This window comes from Scyliorhinus canicula, chromosome 1 (assembly GCF_902713615.1).
Source record: "Scyliorhinus canicula chromosome 1, sScyCan1.1, whole genome shotgun sequence".
NCBI classification, from domain to species: domain Eukaryota; kingdom Metazoa; phylum Chordata; class Chondrichthyes; order Carcharhiniformes; family Scyliorhinidae; genus Scyliorhinus; species Scyliorhinus canicula.
In genome coordinates this window covers 21040984-21059958 of record NC_052146.1, presented here as the reverse complement: position 1 = coordinate 21059958, position 18975 = coordinate 21040984, and the positions used below count along the sequence as shown (strand labels likewise).

At 45.1% G+C, this 18975-nt stretch overlaps 1 protein-coding gene across 1 annotated transcript in view; it reads left to right on the top strand.

Annotated features, from left to right (window-relative positions):
• slc6a4b (solute carrier family 6 member 4b) overlaps positions 1–18975 on the top strand; it is a 57159-nt gene that overhangs the window by 25034 nt on the left and 13150 nt on the right. The window contains exons 7-10 of the mRNA XM_038817945.1: positions 4545–4672; positions 5893–6005; positions 9034–9165; positions 11418–11517. Of these exons, the coding sequence (XP_038673873.1) occupies positions 4545–4672; positions 5893–6005; positions 9034–9165; positions 11418–11517 (473 nt within the window). The remainder of the gene's footprint in view (positions 1–4544; positions 4673–5892; positions 6006–9033; positions 9166–11417; positions 11518–18975) is intronic.

The following is an 18975-nucleotide window of genomic DNA, read 5'->3' as shown; positions in this document are numbered from 1 at the left end:
TAGGAAAAAGCATTTGACTGTCCATTCCATTCATAATCTTGTCGACCTCTATCGCCTCTCAACCTGTCGTTCTAGTGAGAACAGACCAAGTTTATCTAACCTCTCCTCATAGCTAATGCCCTCCATACCAGGCAATTTCCTAGTAACCCGCTTCTGTACCCTCTCCAAAGCATCCACATCCTTCTGGTAGTGTGGCGACCAGAATTGTACACAATATTCCAAATTAGGCCTAACTAAGGTCCTGTACAGCTGCAACATGACGTGCCCATTTTTATATTCAGTGCCCTGACCGATGAAGGCCAACATGCCGTATGCCTTCTTGACCACCTTATCGAAATGCGTTGCCACTTTCAGTGATTGCTGGACATACACGCCCAGATCTCTCTGCCTGTCAGTACTCGCAAGAGTTCTACCATTTATTGTGTAATTCCGACATGCATTTGACCTTTCAAAGAGCTTTACCTCACATTTGTCTGGATTAAACTCCATCTGCCAATTCTCTGTCCAAGACTCCAACCAGTTTATATCCTGCTGTATCCTCTGACAATCCTCTTCGCTATCCGCAACTCCACCAATTTTTATGTCGCCTGCGAACTTACTAATCAGACCAGCTACATTTTCTTCCAAATCATTTATATATACCACGAACAACAAGGGCCCCAGAACTGATCCCTGTGGAACGCCGCTAGTCACAGCCTTTCATTCAGAAAAACACCCTTCTACTGCTGCCCTCTGTCTTCTGTGCCCAAGCCAGTTCTGTATCCAACTTGCCAGCTCTCCTCTGATCCTATGTGACTTTGACTTTTGTACCTGTCTACCATGAGGTACCTTGTCAAAGGCAATCCTTCAATCCTTTATTTGTACTGAGCCAGCTGGTCAACAGGTAATTGGGTGGAATGTAGCTTTTTATTGTATTATTTACAGGGACTGAAATATTGCCTGAAAAAAAAGGCCATCTCTAGGGCTGGTGGATGTCTTTGCCGACTGGAGATCAACGCAATGAGAGGGTAGGGTGCAGAAAGCATGGGTCACTATAATTTACCTTTACTGTCCACAGCATAATGGAACAAACACAGCAGACGTGGGGCACAGCAAATTCGACCGTCAGTTCCTACAAGCCAGTGCCAATGTGATCCCATTTTAACACTTAAAATTAATGTAACTCCAGTCATTAATAAAAACAAAACAGCAATAAAGCAGCAGAGTAACACTCAATGTAAAACTATTAAAGTTCACATATTATAGATCAACATTCAATAAGAATCATGTAAATATGAAAATCTGTGTTTTGACGTACTTTCTAAAACTGTTAATATTTTATGTACTCAAATCGGTTCCAGCCAAACTCTCTAAATTCCCCAGACTGAATGAAGCCCCTCTACCCCACCCACAGTAATCCATCCCTTTTTTTATGCATTGATGGGATGTGGGCGTCACTAGCTGGCCCATCCCTAATTGCCATTGAGGGGGCATTTTAAGGGATAACCACATGTAGGCCAGACTATGTAAAGATGGCAGATTTCCCCTAAAAGACATTAGTGAACCAGATTACAGCAATCAACAATGGTAATCAGATTCTCTTCCACCAGCAAATCCCCCTGCATTCCCCCATGATCTATTGTCCCCAATTTTGGTCCAGTTGCCAGTACCGATGAAGCAGAGTTGCCAGCCAGACTTACCATAGAATCATAGAATTTACAGTGCAGAAGGAGGCCGTTCGGCCCATCGAGTCTGCATTGGCTCTTGGAAAGAGCACCCTACCCAAGCCCACACTTCCACACTATCCCCATAACCCAGTAACCTCACCCAACACTCAGGGCAATTTTGGACACTAAGGGCAATTTATCATGGCCAATTCACCTAACCTGCACATCTTTGGACTGTTCCAGACTTTGGATCTTATGTAGCCTGCAACAGGGGTAGAAGCACAGTAATGCCTGAAGCCACCGCTCACCGTCCCAGCTGTGCCATACGACTCCCTGGTTTCTCCCGCACACAGTCAGTCGCTGAGCAACACTTGCAGGACCCTGGCTGTACCAAGTCAGCACCCAAACATCCCGGGCCCATTCGGCACTCCATGCTAAAAGGGTTTTCTGAGGTTAAAGAACACTCTGGGTTCGCCACCTGCCCTTTACTGAGTCCAGGGTTGTCTCAGCAAAGTCTCCTCTCCACGCTCGCCACAGCTGCCTCAGACGAGGGAGACCTCACAAACACTACTGCTGCAATCCTGTTGAGGATCATAAGTCACTGAAAGCTAACAAACAGGTGCAACAAGCAATTTGCAAGGCAAATGGTGTGTTAGCCTTAATGGCAAGGCGATTTAAATACAGGAGTGAGGAAATCTTGCTGCAGTTGTATACAGCCTTGGTGAGATCACACCTATAGTATTGTGTGCAGTTTTTGTGTCCTTAACGGTAGCCTCTGGGGCCTCACGGTAGCATGGTGGTTAGCATCAATGCTTCACAGCTCCAGGGTCCCAGGTTCGATTCCCGGCTGGGTCACTGTCTGTGTGGAGTCTGCACGTCCTCCCCGTGTGTGCGTGGGTTTCCTCCGGGTGCTCCGGTTTCCTCCCACAGTCCAAAGATGTGCGGGTTAGGTGGATTGGACATGCTAAATTGCCCGTAGTGTAAGGTTAATGGGGGGATTGTTGGGTTACGGGTATACTGGTTACGTGGGTTTAAGTAGGGTGATCATTGCTCGGCACAACATCGAGGGCCGAAGGGCCTGTTCTGTGCTGTACTGTTCTATGTTCTATGTTAACGAAGGAGGGATAGACTGGCCAGAGAGGCAGTGCAATGAAGCCTCAGCAGCTAAACCCTGGTACAGCAGGATTGTCCTATGAGAAAAGGTTGAGCAGACTGGGCCTGTCTACTCCAGAGTTTAGAAGAATAATCTCATTGAAGGGTAAATAATTATACAGGGCTCAACAGGATAAATGCAGGAGAGATGATTCGCCTCGTTGGAGTCTCTAGAACCAGGGGACACAGTTTCAGAATAAGAGATAGGCCATTTAGGACCAAGGCGAGGAAGAATTTCTTCACTCAGAGTGTGGTGAATCTTTGGAATTCTCTACCGCAAAGGGCTGTGGGGGCTCACTCATTGATTATGTTCAAAGCAGAGGGTGATAGATGCCAATGACATCAAGGGATACAGGGACTGTGCAGGAAAATGAAATTGAGATAGAAATTCAGCCATGTTCTCGTTAAATGGTCGAGCAGACATGAGGGGCCAAATGGCCAATTCCTGCTCCTATAGTCCCTCCTAATCCATAGTTTGGGAACCCCTGTTCAATAAGCAAATTGACTTTCATGGAAAAGAGCCATTTTTAAAATATTCTTTTACACTTGATCCCAGTGGATATTGAACACCATAGTTTCTATCCTCCGCCACCTGGTGTGGGTTCCAGCTGTGCTGGTACTGGTGGAGGCACCTGCCATTTCATTTAAAATTGCCTGATCCAGGTTATTCCCACTGTGCGATTCACGTGAATAGGCAGGACAGGAGAAGTCGTGCTTCTCTTATTGTTGTGACAGTGGAGTGGAATCACAGGCCCTCAGTCTTTCGCAATCAGCCAGCGCAATCTTGTGAGACGTTGCAAGGGGAATCATGTCCACAATTGGCAGAATCAGTTTTTGGCCAATCTGCATATTGGACCGAAGCAGTGAGCCTTCCTCTAATCTGCAGATTCCCGAGGTACCTGAGGATTTGGGATTCAATCCCTTCGCCTCAGGGATCTCGGATGAGCGCCGTATGGTACTGGTCCCCACAAACTTGGACCACACTGAATGGCACTCATGGGGGTCTCCAAGGGGATAAGAGGCTCCCTTTGGGCAGGATGGTGCCCTGGCATGTCTGGTACCACTTGGGTACAACCCTGGCAGTGCCACCTGGGTGCTAGCCTGGCACGGCCCAGGCGGACCTGGCAGGGGCACTGCCAGGGTGTCAGCTTGGCACTGCCAAGATGGCATTTTCTGTGTGCGAGTGCCGGGAAACACACGGCTTTTGTGCGAGTGCCGTGGAACACACAGCTAAACGTGCTCACTCGGGGGCTTTGTTCCCTTTTGGGAAGATCACGCCCAATATGTGGAATAATATGAGAAGAAATTCTTTGCAAATGTGCTGCCAGGTCATCGGGGATCCTTTCCTGTCAGTTGCACATATCGGGAACTATCAGGTGCACATTGAAGTCAATGGAAGGAAACCATTGAAAATACTCCTGTAATTTCCTGACATGTAATAATGATAATCGTTATTAGTGGCACCAAGTAGGGTTATATTAACACTGCAATGAAGTTACAGTGAAAATCCCCAAGTTGCCACACTGCTGCGCCTGTTCGGGTACACAGAGGGAGAATTCAGAATATCCAACTCACCTAACAAGCACGTTTTTCGGGACTTGAGGGAAGAAACCGGAGCACCCGGAGGAAACCCACACTGACACCGCCCCAGTGATACAACCAGTGATGAAGGTCCTTAATGCAGAAAATGAACCCTCTTGGTTTGCAGCATTTTATTGTTGATCTGACTTTTCACTTTCCTCGCAGAGATGCAATTGTCACCAGTGTAGTGAACTGTCTGACTAGTTTCCTGTCCGGCTTCGTAATTTTCACAGTCCTTGGATACATGGCTGAGATGCGCAATGTTGATGTGGAGGAGGTGGCAAAAGACAAAGGTGCGTTAATTTGAGTGACTCTTCAACAAAAATAATCTGTGTTAAATGCAGAGCAGCACAAGAAAGAAACTTGGAACAAGGTCACGAGTGGGTTGCAAAATTGTCCCTTTGCTAAAATAAACAATTCACTGCCTCTTTGAACAGTTTCTGTGTTATAGAAACTGTGATCTCGTAGCACAGCATACATAATGAGGCTTGCCTGAGAACCCAGACTCCCATTTCATTTGTGAAATAAGTGCGCACAAGGGAAAACATTGCTTGATTAACAGCTTTTTCTATTAGATCAATTTTGTTCATGGTTCAGCTTTTATTTACACAAGATAAAGAGGTGGTAAGAGCTTAAAGTTTCTGCTATTAATACTTTAAATGCCTGCTTGATTGATGCTTTCAAAGTAACAAGTTTTTTAAAAAGAAAGTTACAAATGACCTGGGTAGAGGGCTACTTCAGAATGTCACTGCAAGTTTGATGGGCTGAATGGCCACCTGCACTGTAGGGATTCTATAAATGGGCATGGAAATACTATGAGTTGGCATGGAGGGTGTGAGGGGCTGTTGGGGATGTGTGGAGGGATATGGATTCGGATGGAGGGTACAAGGGACCCTTGAAGATGGGCGGAGGAGCACGGTTTGGCATGGAGGGTATGAGGTGCCAATGAGGATGGGTGGGGGCATGTGTTGCATGAGTTAACTGTAATATCCCTTTATGGAATCTACGGAGTGGGAAAGCTTGGGGAGTACGAGCTCCCCGCTAGGGGCAAGGTATCTAAATTAACCAACGTATAAAAGATCAGTCAATAAGGCACCGACCTGCATAGCAACCCAGTAGTGACCTACCGAGTAGTGGACATATCGTTGGTGTAAATAAAACTTTATTTTACTCAGTGTAGACTCCCCGTGTCCTTATTAAATAAACATTGATGGGATACGGTGTGTGGGTTAGGGCTATGACTCCATAGTGGGAGTCAAAAGAAACATGAAAATACAATCCTAAAAGTGTATCCATCATCAGCACATCTTTCACCTTCTGAGTAAATTCACCTGCAGCCTCCATCCCACCCCATCCCCCATCCCACTCCCCCCCGCAACCAATCCACAAAAGCTTGTTGCGAGGGAGAATTCAGAATGGGTCACATGATTCCTTCATTCGTAACAATCTCATAAACTCTGTATTTGTAACAATCTGTAAAGAAAGATTAATATGTCTTCTTTTGTGTATTCAGGTTCTGGCCTGCTGTTTATAACCTATCCTGAGGCCATCGCTAACATGGATGGCTCCCCCTTCTGGGCAATCTTGTTCTTTCTCATGGTGATAACCCTCGGCCTCGATAGTACCGTAAGTATAAATCTTTAGTAAAAAAAACAATTTGAAACTTTTACAGTGAGACGGTCTCAACTGGAAGAAAATACATTCCAATTGAACAAATTATATTTCAGATGGAGTATATTGCCGAACCTGTGCTTATTACAGTAACGGTTAACGATAAGAAATATCCATGTTCGTAAATGTATTCTTGTCACCCGCTGTCAGTTTTTGACACACCCAGATTAGGTAAAGTGCTTGTGATCCAGAGAATTTTACTGGAAATGCATGAAATCAGCACCAGGGGGCATTTCTTTTGAGGGCTAAAAATTAACACATCTTTAGTGACACCTGAAGGATTCTAACACTTACTAATGCCAAATAACCCACATCACTGACTGTGGCATTCTCTGAGTTCCTTGCCTGGTACATGTGTAGAAGTCAAGTCAGGGCACGTTAAGCTCAGCTACAGTGTTGTCTATAATCGGATAGTCTATTAGCATACTGGGCACTGAAGAATGGCCACTCAGAAGAGGTACTGGAGTCTAGCTTTTAGCTCAGTAGACTAGACAGCTGGTTTGTGATGCAGAACAAGGTTAGTAGAGTTCAATTCCCGTACCAGTTGAGAATTCTGAATTCTCCCTCTGTGTACCCGAACAGGCGCCGGAATGTGGCGACTGGGGGCTTTTCACAGTAACTTCATTGCAGTGTTAATGTAAGCCTACTTGTGACAATAAAGATTATTTATTTATTTTATTTACATGTTCTACAATCAATCAAGTCTACTAGGTGACTTTTTAATAATGATCTATATTAGGGAAATACTGACAGGGCAGTCTTTTGTCCAGCGGTAGTTGTCCTGAGGAAATGAAGAGTTATCACATAGTGATGGACTGGAGTCACATGTAGGCCAGATCAAATAAGGGTGGCTGGACTCCTCCCTGATAAGGATGCGGGAACAAACTGGAATTTTACAGGAATACAGAGCCATTTCTCTGACACCAGCCGTTTAGTATTGAATTCATCGATTCTCTGTTGCCAGTCCAGTATTCACTAAGCAGCCATACCTGACACAGGAATTTTCAGTTGCGAGTTGTTAGCTAGCGACTGATGATAGTATAACTAACAGCATGCACCATATATCTCGGTGATTTTTGAACAAAAGCATCTTCCATTTCAATTTTCTGTGGGTTACACAACAGAAGACTATTCTCTCAATGAGAATGGCGCTGAATGGCACGTTTAACGGGGTGATTCTCAGTGGCTGCAGCGCCAACAAACAACCCGCTATCCAACAGCACCTTGCCATTTTTTTGGCCTTGGGGAGTTTCTCCCCAGCAAGGCTGCATGTAGAGGGATTTCCAGGAAAGGCTCCTTGCAGATTGGGGGTGCCATTTTGTCTGGCAGCCTCAATCTCTCCCCCCCCCCCCCGCTTTCATTCAAGCCCCCCCATCCCCCCCCCACCCATGGAGAGGTCCCCCTCAGCCCCCATCTACCTGGCAAGGGCCTCCCAAGCCCGACCTCTGGCAGTGCAAACCTGGCACATGTGCACCCTGGCAGTGACAGTCTGGCCACCTGGCAGTGCCCCAGGCACCCTGGCAGTGCCAGTGTTGAGTGACCCGTGTGAGGTTTCACGCCCGATGCAGGGCCCGAATTGGGGTTCGTGCGCGATTCAGCTGTTGCGTCCGGAGCAACGGGATTGCTGAATCGCGTCCCATATATTCCATAAGCTTGTCCAATCCCTGGCATGAAGAAACCTCTGCAAACCATCACATTCCCTGACCAACACCTACACCCATTCCCTTCACAGTCACACAATAGGAGAGACAACACAAAAAGAGGATAAATCATAGGCCAATTTAGGGAACAGAAACTGGGAAGTTTATATCCAATCCCCAAAGGTAATCAAGCAAGTTCCAGAACACTAACACTAACCAGTAACTAAGTAGTACACCCATGGTATCTCACCGTGGTTTCTATGTGTTAATGACTCCCTGGATCTCATTCTTCTTTCTAACACTTGCAATGAATTCACACGTGATGCACTTATGAAGAACTCATTCCAGAGATCAACAATTCTTTGCAAAAAAGGACCACCCAGCATCTAATCATAGAATCCCTACAGTGCAGAAGGAGGCCATTCGGCCCATCAAGTCTGCACTGACCCGCTGAAAAAGCACCTCACCTAGGCCCAATTTCCCTATCCCTGTAACCCCACCTATGGGCAATTTAGCATGACCAATCCACCTAACCTGCACATCTTTGGAGTGTTGGAGGAAACCGAAGCACCCGGAGGAAGCCCAAGCAGACATGGGGAGAATGTGCAAACTCCACACAGTCACCAGAGGTCGGAATCGAGCCTGGATCCCTGGTGCTGTGAGGCAGCAGTGCTAACCACTGTGCCAGTGACATCTCGATCTGTGCCTTTTCAATTTATACAGTAATCCCTGATCCCCTCTAAGCTGTTTAATTTGAATAACCTAATCACTTGGGCAAAGGCTAGAACTTACCTCATTTCAGAAAAACTCAGTGAAATCACAAAATCAATTATTTTCTAAAGAGTGCATCACAAATGAGTCACTGCGGCTATGTTATGGAGCTCGCCCTGAATTTTGAATAATGAGCCTTGCAGACGATATTTGTGCGGGTTCTGAGTTGTGATTGACTGGGAACTGCTTGATAGAGCACTGGACATAATCGAACAATGAGTCGGACTCGGGCCTAATGCTAATGCTAACAAACCCAAACCCAATGCACTGCAGCATTCAGGCAACCTAGACTTTATTATCAGCCGTCGCTTTACATTTTGCGAACACGTGGTAACCATTTAGAACCTGGCAGAAAAGAATCCAATCCTGTTGATTCCGTGGTTTGCCCATTTTCCTGATTCTGTCCAGATTGAAAATAATATTCCTGTAAAATATGCAAATCATTTAGATACCTGAGGGCTGATATCATTTTGTTTCTGTGCTCTTCCTCCATGTGGAGAGGGGTTGAACAGACATCTGCATTTTCTGGGAAGTAAAGTGAGGGTGATTCATTGCGGTATTCTTGTTAACAGTACGGAGGTCTGGAATCCATCATCACGGCAGTGATAGACGAGTATCCTCATCTGTTTGCTAAAAGGAGGGAACTATTTGTTTTGGGACTGGTCATTGTGTGCTTTATGGGATCTCTCAGCACACTCACTCATGTAAGTACAATCCTCAATGGTGTCATTTCCTATTTTATTTGATGTTAGATTAGCTAAATTATCTTTAGGGCAGCACGGTAGCACAAGTGGATAGCACTGTGGCTTCACAGTGCCAGGGTCCCAGGTACGATTCCCTGCTGGATCACTGTCTGTGTAGAGTCTGCACGTTCTCCCCGTGTCTGCATGGGTTTCCTCTGGGTGCTCTGCTTTCCTCCCACAGTTCAAAGACGTGCAGGTTAGGTGGATTGGCCATGATAAATTGCCCTTAGTGACCAAAAAGGTTAGGAGGGGTTATTGGGTTACGGGGATAGGATGGGCCAAATGGCCTCCTTCTGCACTGTATGTTCTATGTATCAAAAAAACACCCAAAGTTAACCATTGAATTGAAGAATGGTCTGGGCGCGTGGAAAAAGGGAGTGCCCATCTGAGAGGTGACAAGACAACAAACTCACCAGACAGGCGCCATGATGCCTCACCATATCCTTATGATGTCCCAAAGACCTTCAGACCTGAGACATTACTTTTCAAGTGCAGTCACTGTTATGTATGGACACACATGGTAGCTAATTGGTGGACATTCAGCTTCCACAAACGGCAAGGTGGTAAATGGCAATTAATCTGTTGAGGAGGTGCGGGTTAAGAGATAAATGTTGGCCGGGAGAATTCCCCTGTTTTGCTTCAGATAGCGCTGTGGGATCATTTAAATGTGGAAATGCAGGCAGAGTTTTAAAAATAAATAAATTTAGAGCACCCAATTCATTTTTCAAATTAAGGGGCAATTTAGCATGGCCAATCCACCTAGCCTACACATCTTTGGGTTGTGGGGGCAAAACCCACGCAAACACGGTGAGAATGTGCAAACTCCACACTGACAGTGTCCCAGAGCCGGGACCGAACCTGGGACCTCAGCGTCGTGAGGCAGCAGGGCTAACCCACTGCACCACCGTGCTGCCCTGAAATGCAGGCAGAGTTAACACATTCTCCAAAATGCACCACCTAGAACAATGCAGCACCTCTTCACTACTGACGTGTCATTCAAAATACGTGATCAATTCCTGCAGTTGGACTGAATTTATTGTGACATTATGCAGAATGTCCAGAATATAAAGGGTTCATGGAATATCATAATTGACCACTGGATGGAGCTAGATGCAGGACTATTATAAAGCATTGACTCTCAGGCTTCTGGGAGAGGGACGGAGAGAGTGCAGAGCAGAGATCTAGAGAGTGCAGAGGACAGTTATAGATAGAGTGTAGAGACTAGTGTTATTAGAGTGTAGATTACTAGATTATTGCTTTCTATAGGAGTAAGTGGTCGAGCTTTAATAAGTAGCATAATAAATGTTAACTTATCTTGGGCAGCACGGTAGCACAAGTGATTAGCACTGTCGCTTCACAGCGCCAGGGTCCCAGGTTTGATTCCCTGCTGGGTCACTGTCTGTGCGGAGTCTACACGTTCTCCCTGTGTCTGCATGGGTTTCCTCCGGGTGCTCCGGTTTCCTCCCACAGTCCAAAGACGTGCAGGTTAGGTGGATTGGCCATGACAAATTGCCCTTAGTGATCAAAAGAGCTAGGAGAGGTTATTGGGTTGCGGGGATAGGGTAGAAGTGAGGGCTTAAGTGGGTCGGTGCAGACTCGATGGGCCGAATGGCCTCCTTCTGCACTGTATGTTCTATGTTTTAGCTTCTGTGGTCTTTGTGAACACTATGACATCCATCCTGATAATAAGAATCACAAAGAACACCACGCTTATGACCTTCTGATTCAGGGGTCAGGTCCTACACCTGGCTACATGAGGTCGGTCATAAATCATCATCGAGGCCCAGGAATGGAAATTGAACCAGGTCTTCCCACCTCTCATCAATATGCCCGAACTGGCAAGTCAGTTTGTATGGATGTTGCACAAGGACAAACAGTGAATCTCCTTCTCTACTGTCAGACAGAAAAGCTCTCACACGAAGAATAATGATTTGGAAGAGGGCTGTTGGAAAAGTAATTCAGGGGGTGGGATTCTCCGTTCACCGACACCTATTTCGGAATAGCCGATCGGGCGGAGAATCCCATTTTACGATGGAATCGTGAATTACGCACAATGATAACTGTATCAATTATTAACTGGGTTGCTATAGATTGAAACTTTTCTACATAGGCCATTTAAAGCCTTGTGTATTAATGAATTGCACCCCCACTCCAATATTACGTTTATTTAATTATAACTCTGATCTAATTTGAAATACAATTGAATTTTTCAGGGAGGAGCATATGTTGTCAAACTGATGGAAGATTTTGGATCTGGTTCCTGTCTTATTGCTGTGGTATTACTAGAATCCATTGCTGTATCTTGGTTTTATGGTAAGAGATCCACTATCACATCAATTTCTCTGGTTAACTAAAAGTAGGAAATTAAGCAAAAAAGGTCACTATAAATTGGTTCTCAGGTGGCCAGGCCTCATTTGAATATTCAAAGTGAGCAATGGGAAAATTAATTATCACCCTCATCTAAGTCCTGGGATGGGGGAGGAGAGCAGCAGGGAAATGAGCACTGGAACTGGGAAGAGTGCTCCTGATACACAATAAAAGGCTTAAAAATATACTCACCTTGTTGGCGGCAACTGCATGGGCACCTGGAAATTGAGGGAAGCAAGCCCCATTCGGGACAGTGTCATCTGACACATTGATGCTTCAATGGGTGTTTGGCCACTAATACCATGGGGCTTAACACCCATTTAGGTGGCCACCTGGAATGCCTCAAGAATGGATTTGCTGAATTTTGCAGTAGGCCAAACACTTGTGCAGACTGGATTCAGGCCATTCCACTTCTAAATTGGTCAGTGCTGTGAAAGATTTGCATCCAGACAATGGATACAACCCCAATGAGATACCATCTCTAATTGAGAAAGAGGCAAAACCAGTAAGAGAGATGAAAAGAATATAAACCACTTGACAAGAGAATATAACAAAAGAGAAAGAAGACAAAGATATAATTTGGAAATGAGCTCCAAATGGTGACCATAAATCAGTAAATTAAAGTGGTTTACTTTCGCAAGATCCTAAACATCAACTTACTTTCAATGTAAACATTTCCACCAACATTTTTATATGAAAGTATTATTATGGATGACTTCAACTTCCCCAATATTGACTGGGACTCATTTAGTGCAAGGGGCTTGGACGGGGCAGAGTTTGTAAGGAGCATCCAGGAGGGCTTCTTAAAACAATATGTAGATAATCCAGCTAGATAAGGGGCTGTACTGGACCTGGTATTGGGGAATGAACCCGGCCAGGTAGTAGAAGTTTCAGTAGGGGAGCATTTTGGGAATAGTGACCGCAATTCTGTAAGTTTTAAAGTGCTGGTGGACAAGGATAAGAGTGGTCCTAGGGTGAATGTGCTAAATTGGGGGAAGGCTAATTATAACAATATTAGGCGGGAACTGAAGAACCTAGACTGGGGGTAGGTGTTTGAGGGTAAATCAACATCTGACATGTGGGAGGCTTTCAAATGTCAGTTGAAGGGAATTCAGGACCGGCATGTTCCTGTGCAGAAGAAGGATAAATATGTCAAATTTCGGGAACCTTGGATAACGAGAGATATTGTAGGCCTCGTCAAAAAGAAAAAGGAGGCATTTGTCAGGGCTAGAAGGCTGGGAACAGACGAAGCCTGTGTGGAATATAAGGAAAGTAGGAAGGAACTTAAGCAAGGAGTCAGGAGGGCTAAAAGGGGTCATGAAAAGTCATTGGCAAATAGGGTTAAGGAAAATCCCAAGGCTTTTTACACATACATAAAAAGCAAGAGGGTAGCCATGGAAAGTGTTGGCCCACTGAAGGACAGGGGAGGGAATCTATGTGTGGAGCCAGAGGAAATGGGCGAGGTACTAAATGAATACTTTGCATCAGTATTCACCAAAGAGAAGGAATTGGTGGATGTTGAGTCCGGAGAAGGTCATAGAAGGCAGAGAGTAGCAATGGAAGGGTGCTTTTCTGATTGGAGGGCTGTGACTGTGGTGATCATAGATCTGAGTAGATGCAATACAACTGAGCAAACACTAGAGGGAGCACGGGAGAGCTATATATACACAGGGACAGGAAGCGACGACACACTTCACGGAAGGCAGAACTCGTAGCAGGACACAGACACACAAGCAGGCAGCATTTGAGGTAGCCGTAAGTTAAGCTCTGAAGAGGGAACAAATTCACAATAAAGCATTTTCTCCACATTTGAGACTACGAGCTTTATTAAGACACGAGGAACAACACATGGTACCAAGAGTGGCTTCAGACGCTTACTACAGGACAACTCAGCTGCAGATACAGAAAGAACAAAATGGCATGGAAATCTCCTACTGGACATTCGACTTGGGAAGACATCGCTGATTCGAGGATGTGGCTTGGATACCCACCTCAGCTGGACACGACTGGCAATGTAAGAAATGTCTGGAAAATGTTTAAACAATGGTTCGATTTATATATCATAGCTAATGATGTAGCAGAAGCCTCAGACGAAATTAAAATAGCAATACTCATCGCAGGACATGAAGCTGGGAAAGTATATAATGGATTTAAATACTCAAAAGATGAGGACAGCAACAGCTTACAAACAATACTAAACAAATTTGAAGAGTACTGTAGGAATTTGAACAGCACGGTATGCTCAGAGGCCAAACTGCACAGAGACTGAGTGATGCAAAACTCTACAAAAAGAAAGGGTTCAGTCAAGAAATCGCGAGTGAAAAGTACAGATCAAAAAGAAATAACTTGAATTTTTCACAAAGCCAAAATGCTGAAATCCAGTCCAGATTGAAAGGAAAAGGTAACTTACAACTTTTAGAAAGAAAAAACGCTGAAATCCGCGATAAAATGGCGTCGGACCACATTTTGCAGTCTCGGGCAGACAAAGAACTACAAACTGCGTCTGCGCATGCGCAGGAAATGGAAGCCGCGCATGCGCAGTTACAATCACCCGTTTTGCGTTCTGCGCATGCGCAGTCTCAAAACGTTTTGGTCGCGGATGCGCAATTGACACAAAATCGCACAGTAAAGGAAGGCCGATTTGCACATGCGCAATTGACTCCTACGCATGACGTCACGAGCGTCATGATGTCTGAACATCCTGACCACGCCTACTTAAAAGGGAAATGCCCGAAAATTGAAAACAAAATACTTAAAGCTGTAAAACCAAATTTTCTTGCCTCAGAACACAGAAAAACGCCTGAACTTAAACCAGCAGTTGAAAATAACTCTCACAACACCCTGGAAAAAGCAGTCTGCACCACCCAAAGTGAAGAGAACAAAAAGAATTCCGAAACAACAAAAGATGATTTGTTTTCGAAGGTTACTACTCAGACATGGCTGAGTTATTCGGATATGCTGATCACAGCATCAGCGACACGGTCACAAAGTTCAACACGAATCTACTCGTGGTAGATGAATCCAACACCATGGTGCCATGGCAGATCGTCGATAACAGAATGGATGACAGAAATACCCAAGACGAAGACGACGCCACACAGAGAGCACAGAAAGACTCCACAGAGCGAGCGATGAGAGGCTCCACAGTGCGAGTGATGAAAGACTCCAAAAGGGAAGCAAGCAAACACTCCCTGGTGAACACCATGCATGAACAAGACCATGAAGGTCAACCCGCTGTATCTGAGCAACCGCAAGCAGGCTATGAAAGTCTACCAATCTCACATAAACAAGAAGAAGACAATGTACAACTACCCACTGCATGCGAAAACAGTGACAAGGTGATCACACTCGACATACAGGAGGTACAGGATCACAGCGAGACTGACAGTTCTCAGCTTGTCTGTACAGAAGCACAGAGTCGGGCCACCCAAGAGTCCAGAGAGACCACGCCAAAAGAAACCATGCAGATTTTGACTCCAGAAGAGGAGACCAAGAGTCCAGTGAGACAACATCAACAGAAACCATGACGATTTTGACTCCAGAAGAGGAGCGCCAAGAGTCCAGAGAGACCACGTCAAGTGAAATCATGCAGATTTTGACTCCGGAAGAGGAACACCAAGAGTCCAGAGAGACCGCGTCAAATGAAATCGCGAAGAATTTGACTCCAAAAGAGGAGCACCAAGAAAGCAAAGACGACAGATCAAATCCACAACAAATGACTGATGTCACCAGCATCAATGCAATATCATATCATTCTCACCATTCTCGAGACAAAACGTTCAACGACTCAAATTATCCACACGGGACACTCATTGAGCATAACAAGAAAAACAAAAGCCAAAAGAAGCACAGCAGAAACGAGAACAACAGCAAGAACAAAAGCAGCATGAAGCACGACAAGAACAACAAAAATCGCAAGAAGCACTGCAGAAACAAGAACAACAACAGCATCAACAAAAACTACAAGCACAACGACAAAAACTACAAGAAGAACAGCAAAACCAACAAGAAGCATAACAAAGATAGCGACAACAAAAAAGACAGAAACGACAAAAACAGCAACAAGAACGGCAACGAAAACAACAAAGACAGGAACGACAGAAACAACAGCAATGAAACAACGACTTGTACACAATGGTACAACTCTGCACATAAAGGACAATGCCACAGCACACTGCAAAACAATGACAAGACTACAAACATGCCATGGGATGACAACAAATCGCACAAACTCACATCTGCTCCAGAACAAGCAAGCATACCAGCTTTCAAGGCAGATGAAATACTAAATCGATTCCACAAGCACAGAAAAAAGTCCATGTCAGTCAACATCAGTGGTTCGACCATGCAAAAAACCATGGGATGACGTATTAATTACTTAAAATAACAAGGAACACCAACAACATTCACAACAGAGTTGCAAAATCAATATCACCACGTCAACAACAACAAAAGAAAAAACTCTGAACAAATTCATCAAGTTTGGACTCATAAATATTTTTATTAAGATTGGACTCATAAATATAAATTGGCTTTGTAAAATATGCAATAGCACCATCACTTGTATAGATACACATATCATAAGTAACTGTTTTGTACAATTTTCTTTAACGATGTACAGAAAATATGTAAAGAAAAAAGGGGGGATGTGGTGATCGTAGATCTGAGTAGATGCAATACAACTAGAGGGAGCACGGGAGAGCTATATATATATACACAGGGACAGGAAGTGACGACACACTTCACGGAAGGCAGAACTCGTAGCAGGACACAGACACACAAGCAGGCAGCATTTGAGGTAGCTGTAAGTTAAGCTCTGAAGAGAGAACAAATTCACAATAAAGCATCTTCTCCACATTTGAGACTACGAGCTTTATTGAAATGAAAATCGCTTATTGTCACGAGTAGGCTTCAAGGAAGTTACTGTGAAAAGCAGACTAGCCACATTCCGCCGCCTGTCCAGGGAGGCTGGTACGGGAATCGAACCGTGCTGTTGGCCTGCTTGGTCTGCTTTATAAGCCAGCGATTTAGCCTTGTGAGCTAAACCAGCCCCTTGACTACGAGCTTTATTAAGACACGAGGAACAACACAGTGACTAGTGGTGTTCCACAATTATCAGTGCTGGGACCTTTGCTGTTTGTGGTACATATAAATGATTTGGAGGAAAATGTAACTGGTCTGATTAGTAAGTTTGCAGACGACACAAAGGTTGGTGGAATTGCGGATAGCGATGAGGACTGTCAGAGAATACAGCAGGATTTAAATCGTTTGGAGACTTGGGCAGAGAGATGGCAGATGGAATTTAATCCGGACAAATGTGAGGTAATGTATTTTGGAAGGTCTAAAGCAGGTAGGGAATATACAGTGAATGGTAGAACCCTCAAGAGTATTGACAGTCAGAGAGATCTAGGTGTACAGGTCCACAGGTCACTGAAAGGGGCAACACAGGTGGAAAAGGTAGTCAAGAAGGCATACGGTATGCTTGCCTTCATTGGTCGGGGCATTGAGTATAAGAATTGGCAAGTCATGTTGCAGCTGTATAGAACCTTAGTTAGGCCACACTTGGAGTAGAGTGTTCAATTCTGGTCGCCACGCTACCAGAAGGATGAGGAGGCTTTAGAGAGAACGCAGAAGAGATTTACCAGGATGTTGCCTGGTATGGAGGGCATTAGCTATGAGGAGCGGTTGAATAAACTCAGTTTTTTCTCACTGGAACGACGGAGGTTGAGGGGTGACCTGATAGAGGTCTACAAAATTATGAGGGGAATAGACAGAGTGGATAATCAGAGGCATTTTCCCAGGGTAGAGGGGTCAATTACTCGGGGGCATAGGTTTAAGGTGCGAGGGGCAAGGTTTAGAGGGGATGTACGAGGCAAGTTATTTACACAGAGGGTAGTGGGTGCCTGGAACTCGCTGTCGGAGGAGGTGGTGGAAGTAAGGATGATAGTGACATTTAAGGGGCATCTTGACAAATACACGAATAGGATGGGAATAGAGGGATACGGACCCAGGAAGTGTAGATGATTTTAGTTTAGACGGGCAGCATGGTCGGCACAGGCTTGGAGGGCTGAAGGGCCTGTTCCTGTGCTGTATTTTTCTTTGTTCTTTGTAAACTTAATATGGCTCTGCTGACTGGGAAGGTTTGATCATCATCCTAAGCTAGGTTAGCCGGTCTGAGCTTGGGTGGCAATATGGATGCTGAAAATGACTTCAATGAAGGCTACAGAATGGAAAAATCGACTGGGTTCCTGCTGCCAATCACATTCTAGCAATCAATTTCTGGAAATGCACAAGAGAGCATGTAAACGGGATCCTTTGCACAGTTGAATCGCCTATGGACACTCTTTCCTTGAGTCATAAAAGAACAGCCAATCCAGTATCAGAGGATGCAGGTATCTGTGGATTCCTTATAGTATCTATGCTATTTTTAACAGCACCCATGCTGTTGGTGAAGCCAAAACTATGAAAATAGTCTTTCCTTGCTGAGAGTTTATTGACTTTGTTCTGTGTCAATACCCCTCACATCCACCCAGTTTCTCAGTCAACCCCTATTTATATGTGTTCAAATATCCATCACTATTTATTTTTAATAAACATTTTATTGAGGTATTTTTGGTATAGTAACAACAACAAAATAAACAATATACATGAAACCATAAACATGGTGCAAAAGCCATTTACCTCTCGTACAGGTCCTACCCTTATTGACCCCCTACTCTAATCTAAACTACTCTCCCCTCCCCCCCCCTTCGGCTGACGATTAATCTCCTGCAAAGTAGTTGACAAACTGTTGCCACCTCCGGGTGAAACCTAACAGTGACCCTCTCAAGGCAAACAGAGAAAGCTAGCCATGTCCGATAGCCATGTCTGACCTCGGGGGCTTTGAGTCCCTCCAAGCTAATCGTATCCGTCTCCTGGCTACCAGGGTAGCAAAGGCCAGAACGTCTGCCTCTTTCTCCTCCTGGATTCCCGGGTCTTCTGACACCCTGAAAATCGCCACCTCTGGACTCAGAGCCACCCTTGTTTTTAACACTGTGGACATGACGTCTGCAAACCCCTGCCAAAATCCCCTCAGCTTTGGACATGTCCAAAACATATGGACATGGTTCGCTGGTCCTCCCGCACATTTTGCGCACCTGTCCTCCACCTCAAAAAATCTGCTCATCCGGGCCACTGTCACGTGAGCCCGGTGAACAACCTTAAATTGTATCAGGCTGAGCCTGGCACATGTTGTGGACGCGTTGACTCTACTCAACACGTCCACCCACAGAAGCATCCTCTATCTCTCCTCCCAGCTCCTCCTCCCACTTGTGCTTCAGTTCCTCGGTCTGCGTCTCCTCCGACCCCATAAGCTCCTTATAAATGTCTAAGATGCTCCCTTCTCCTACCCACCCTCTGGAAACT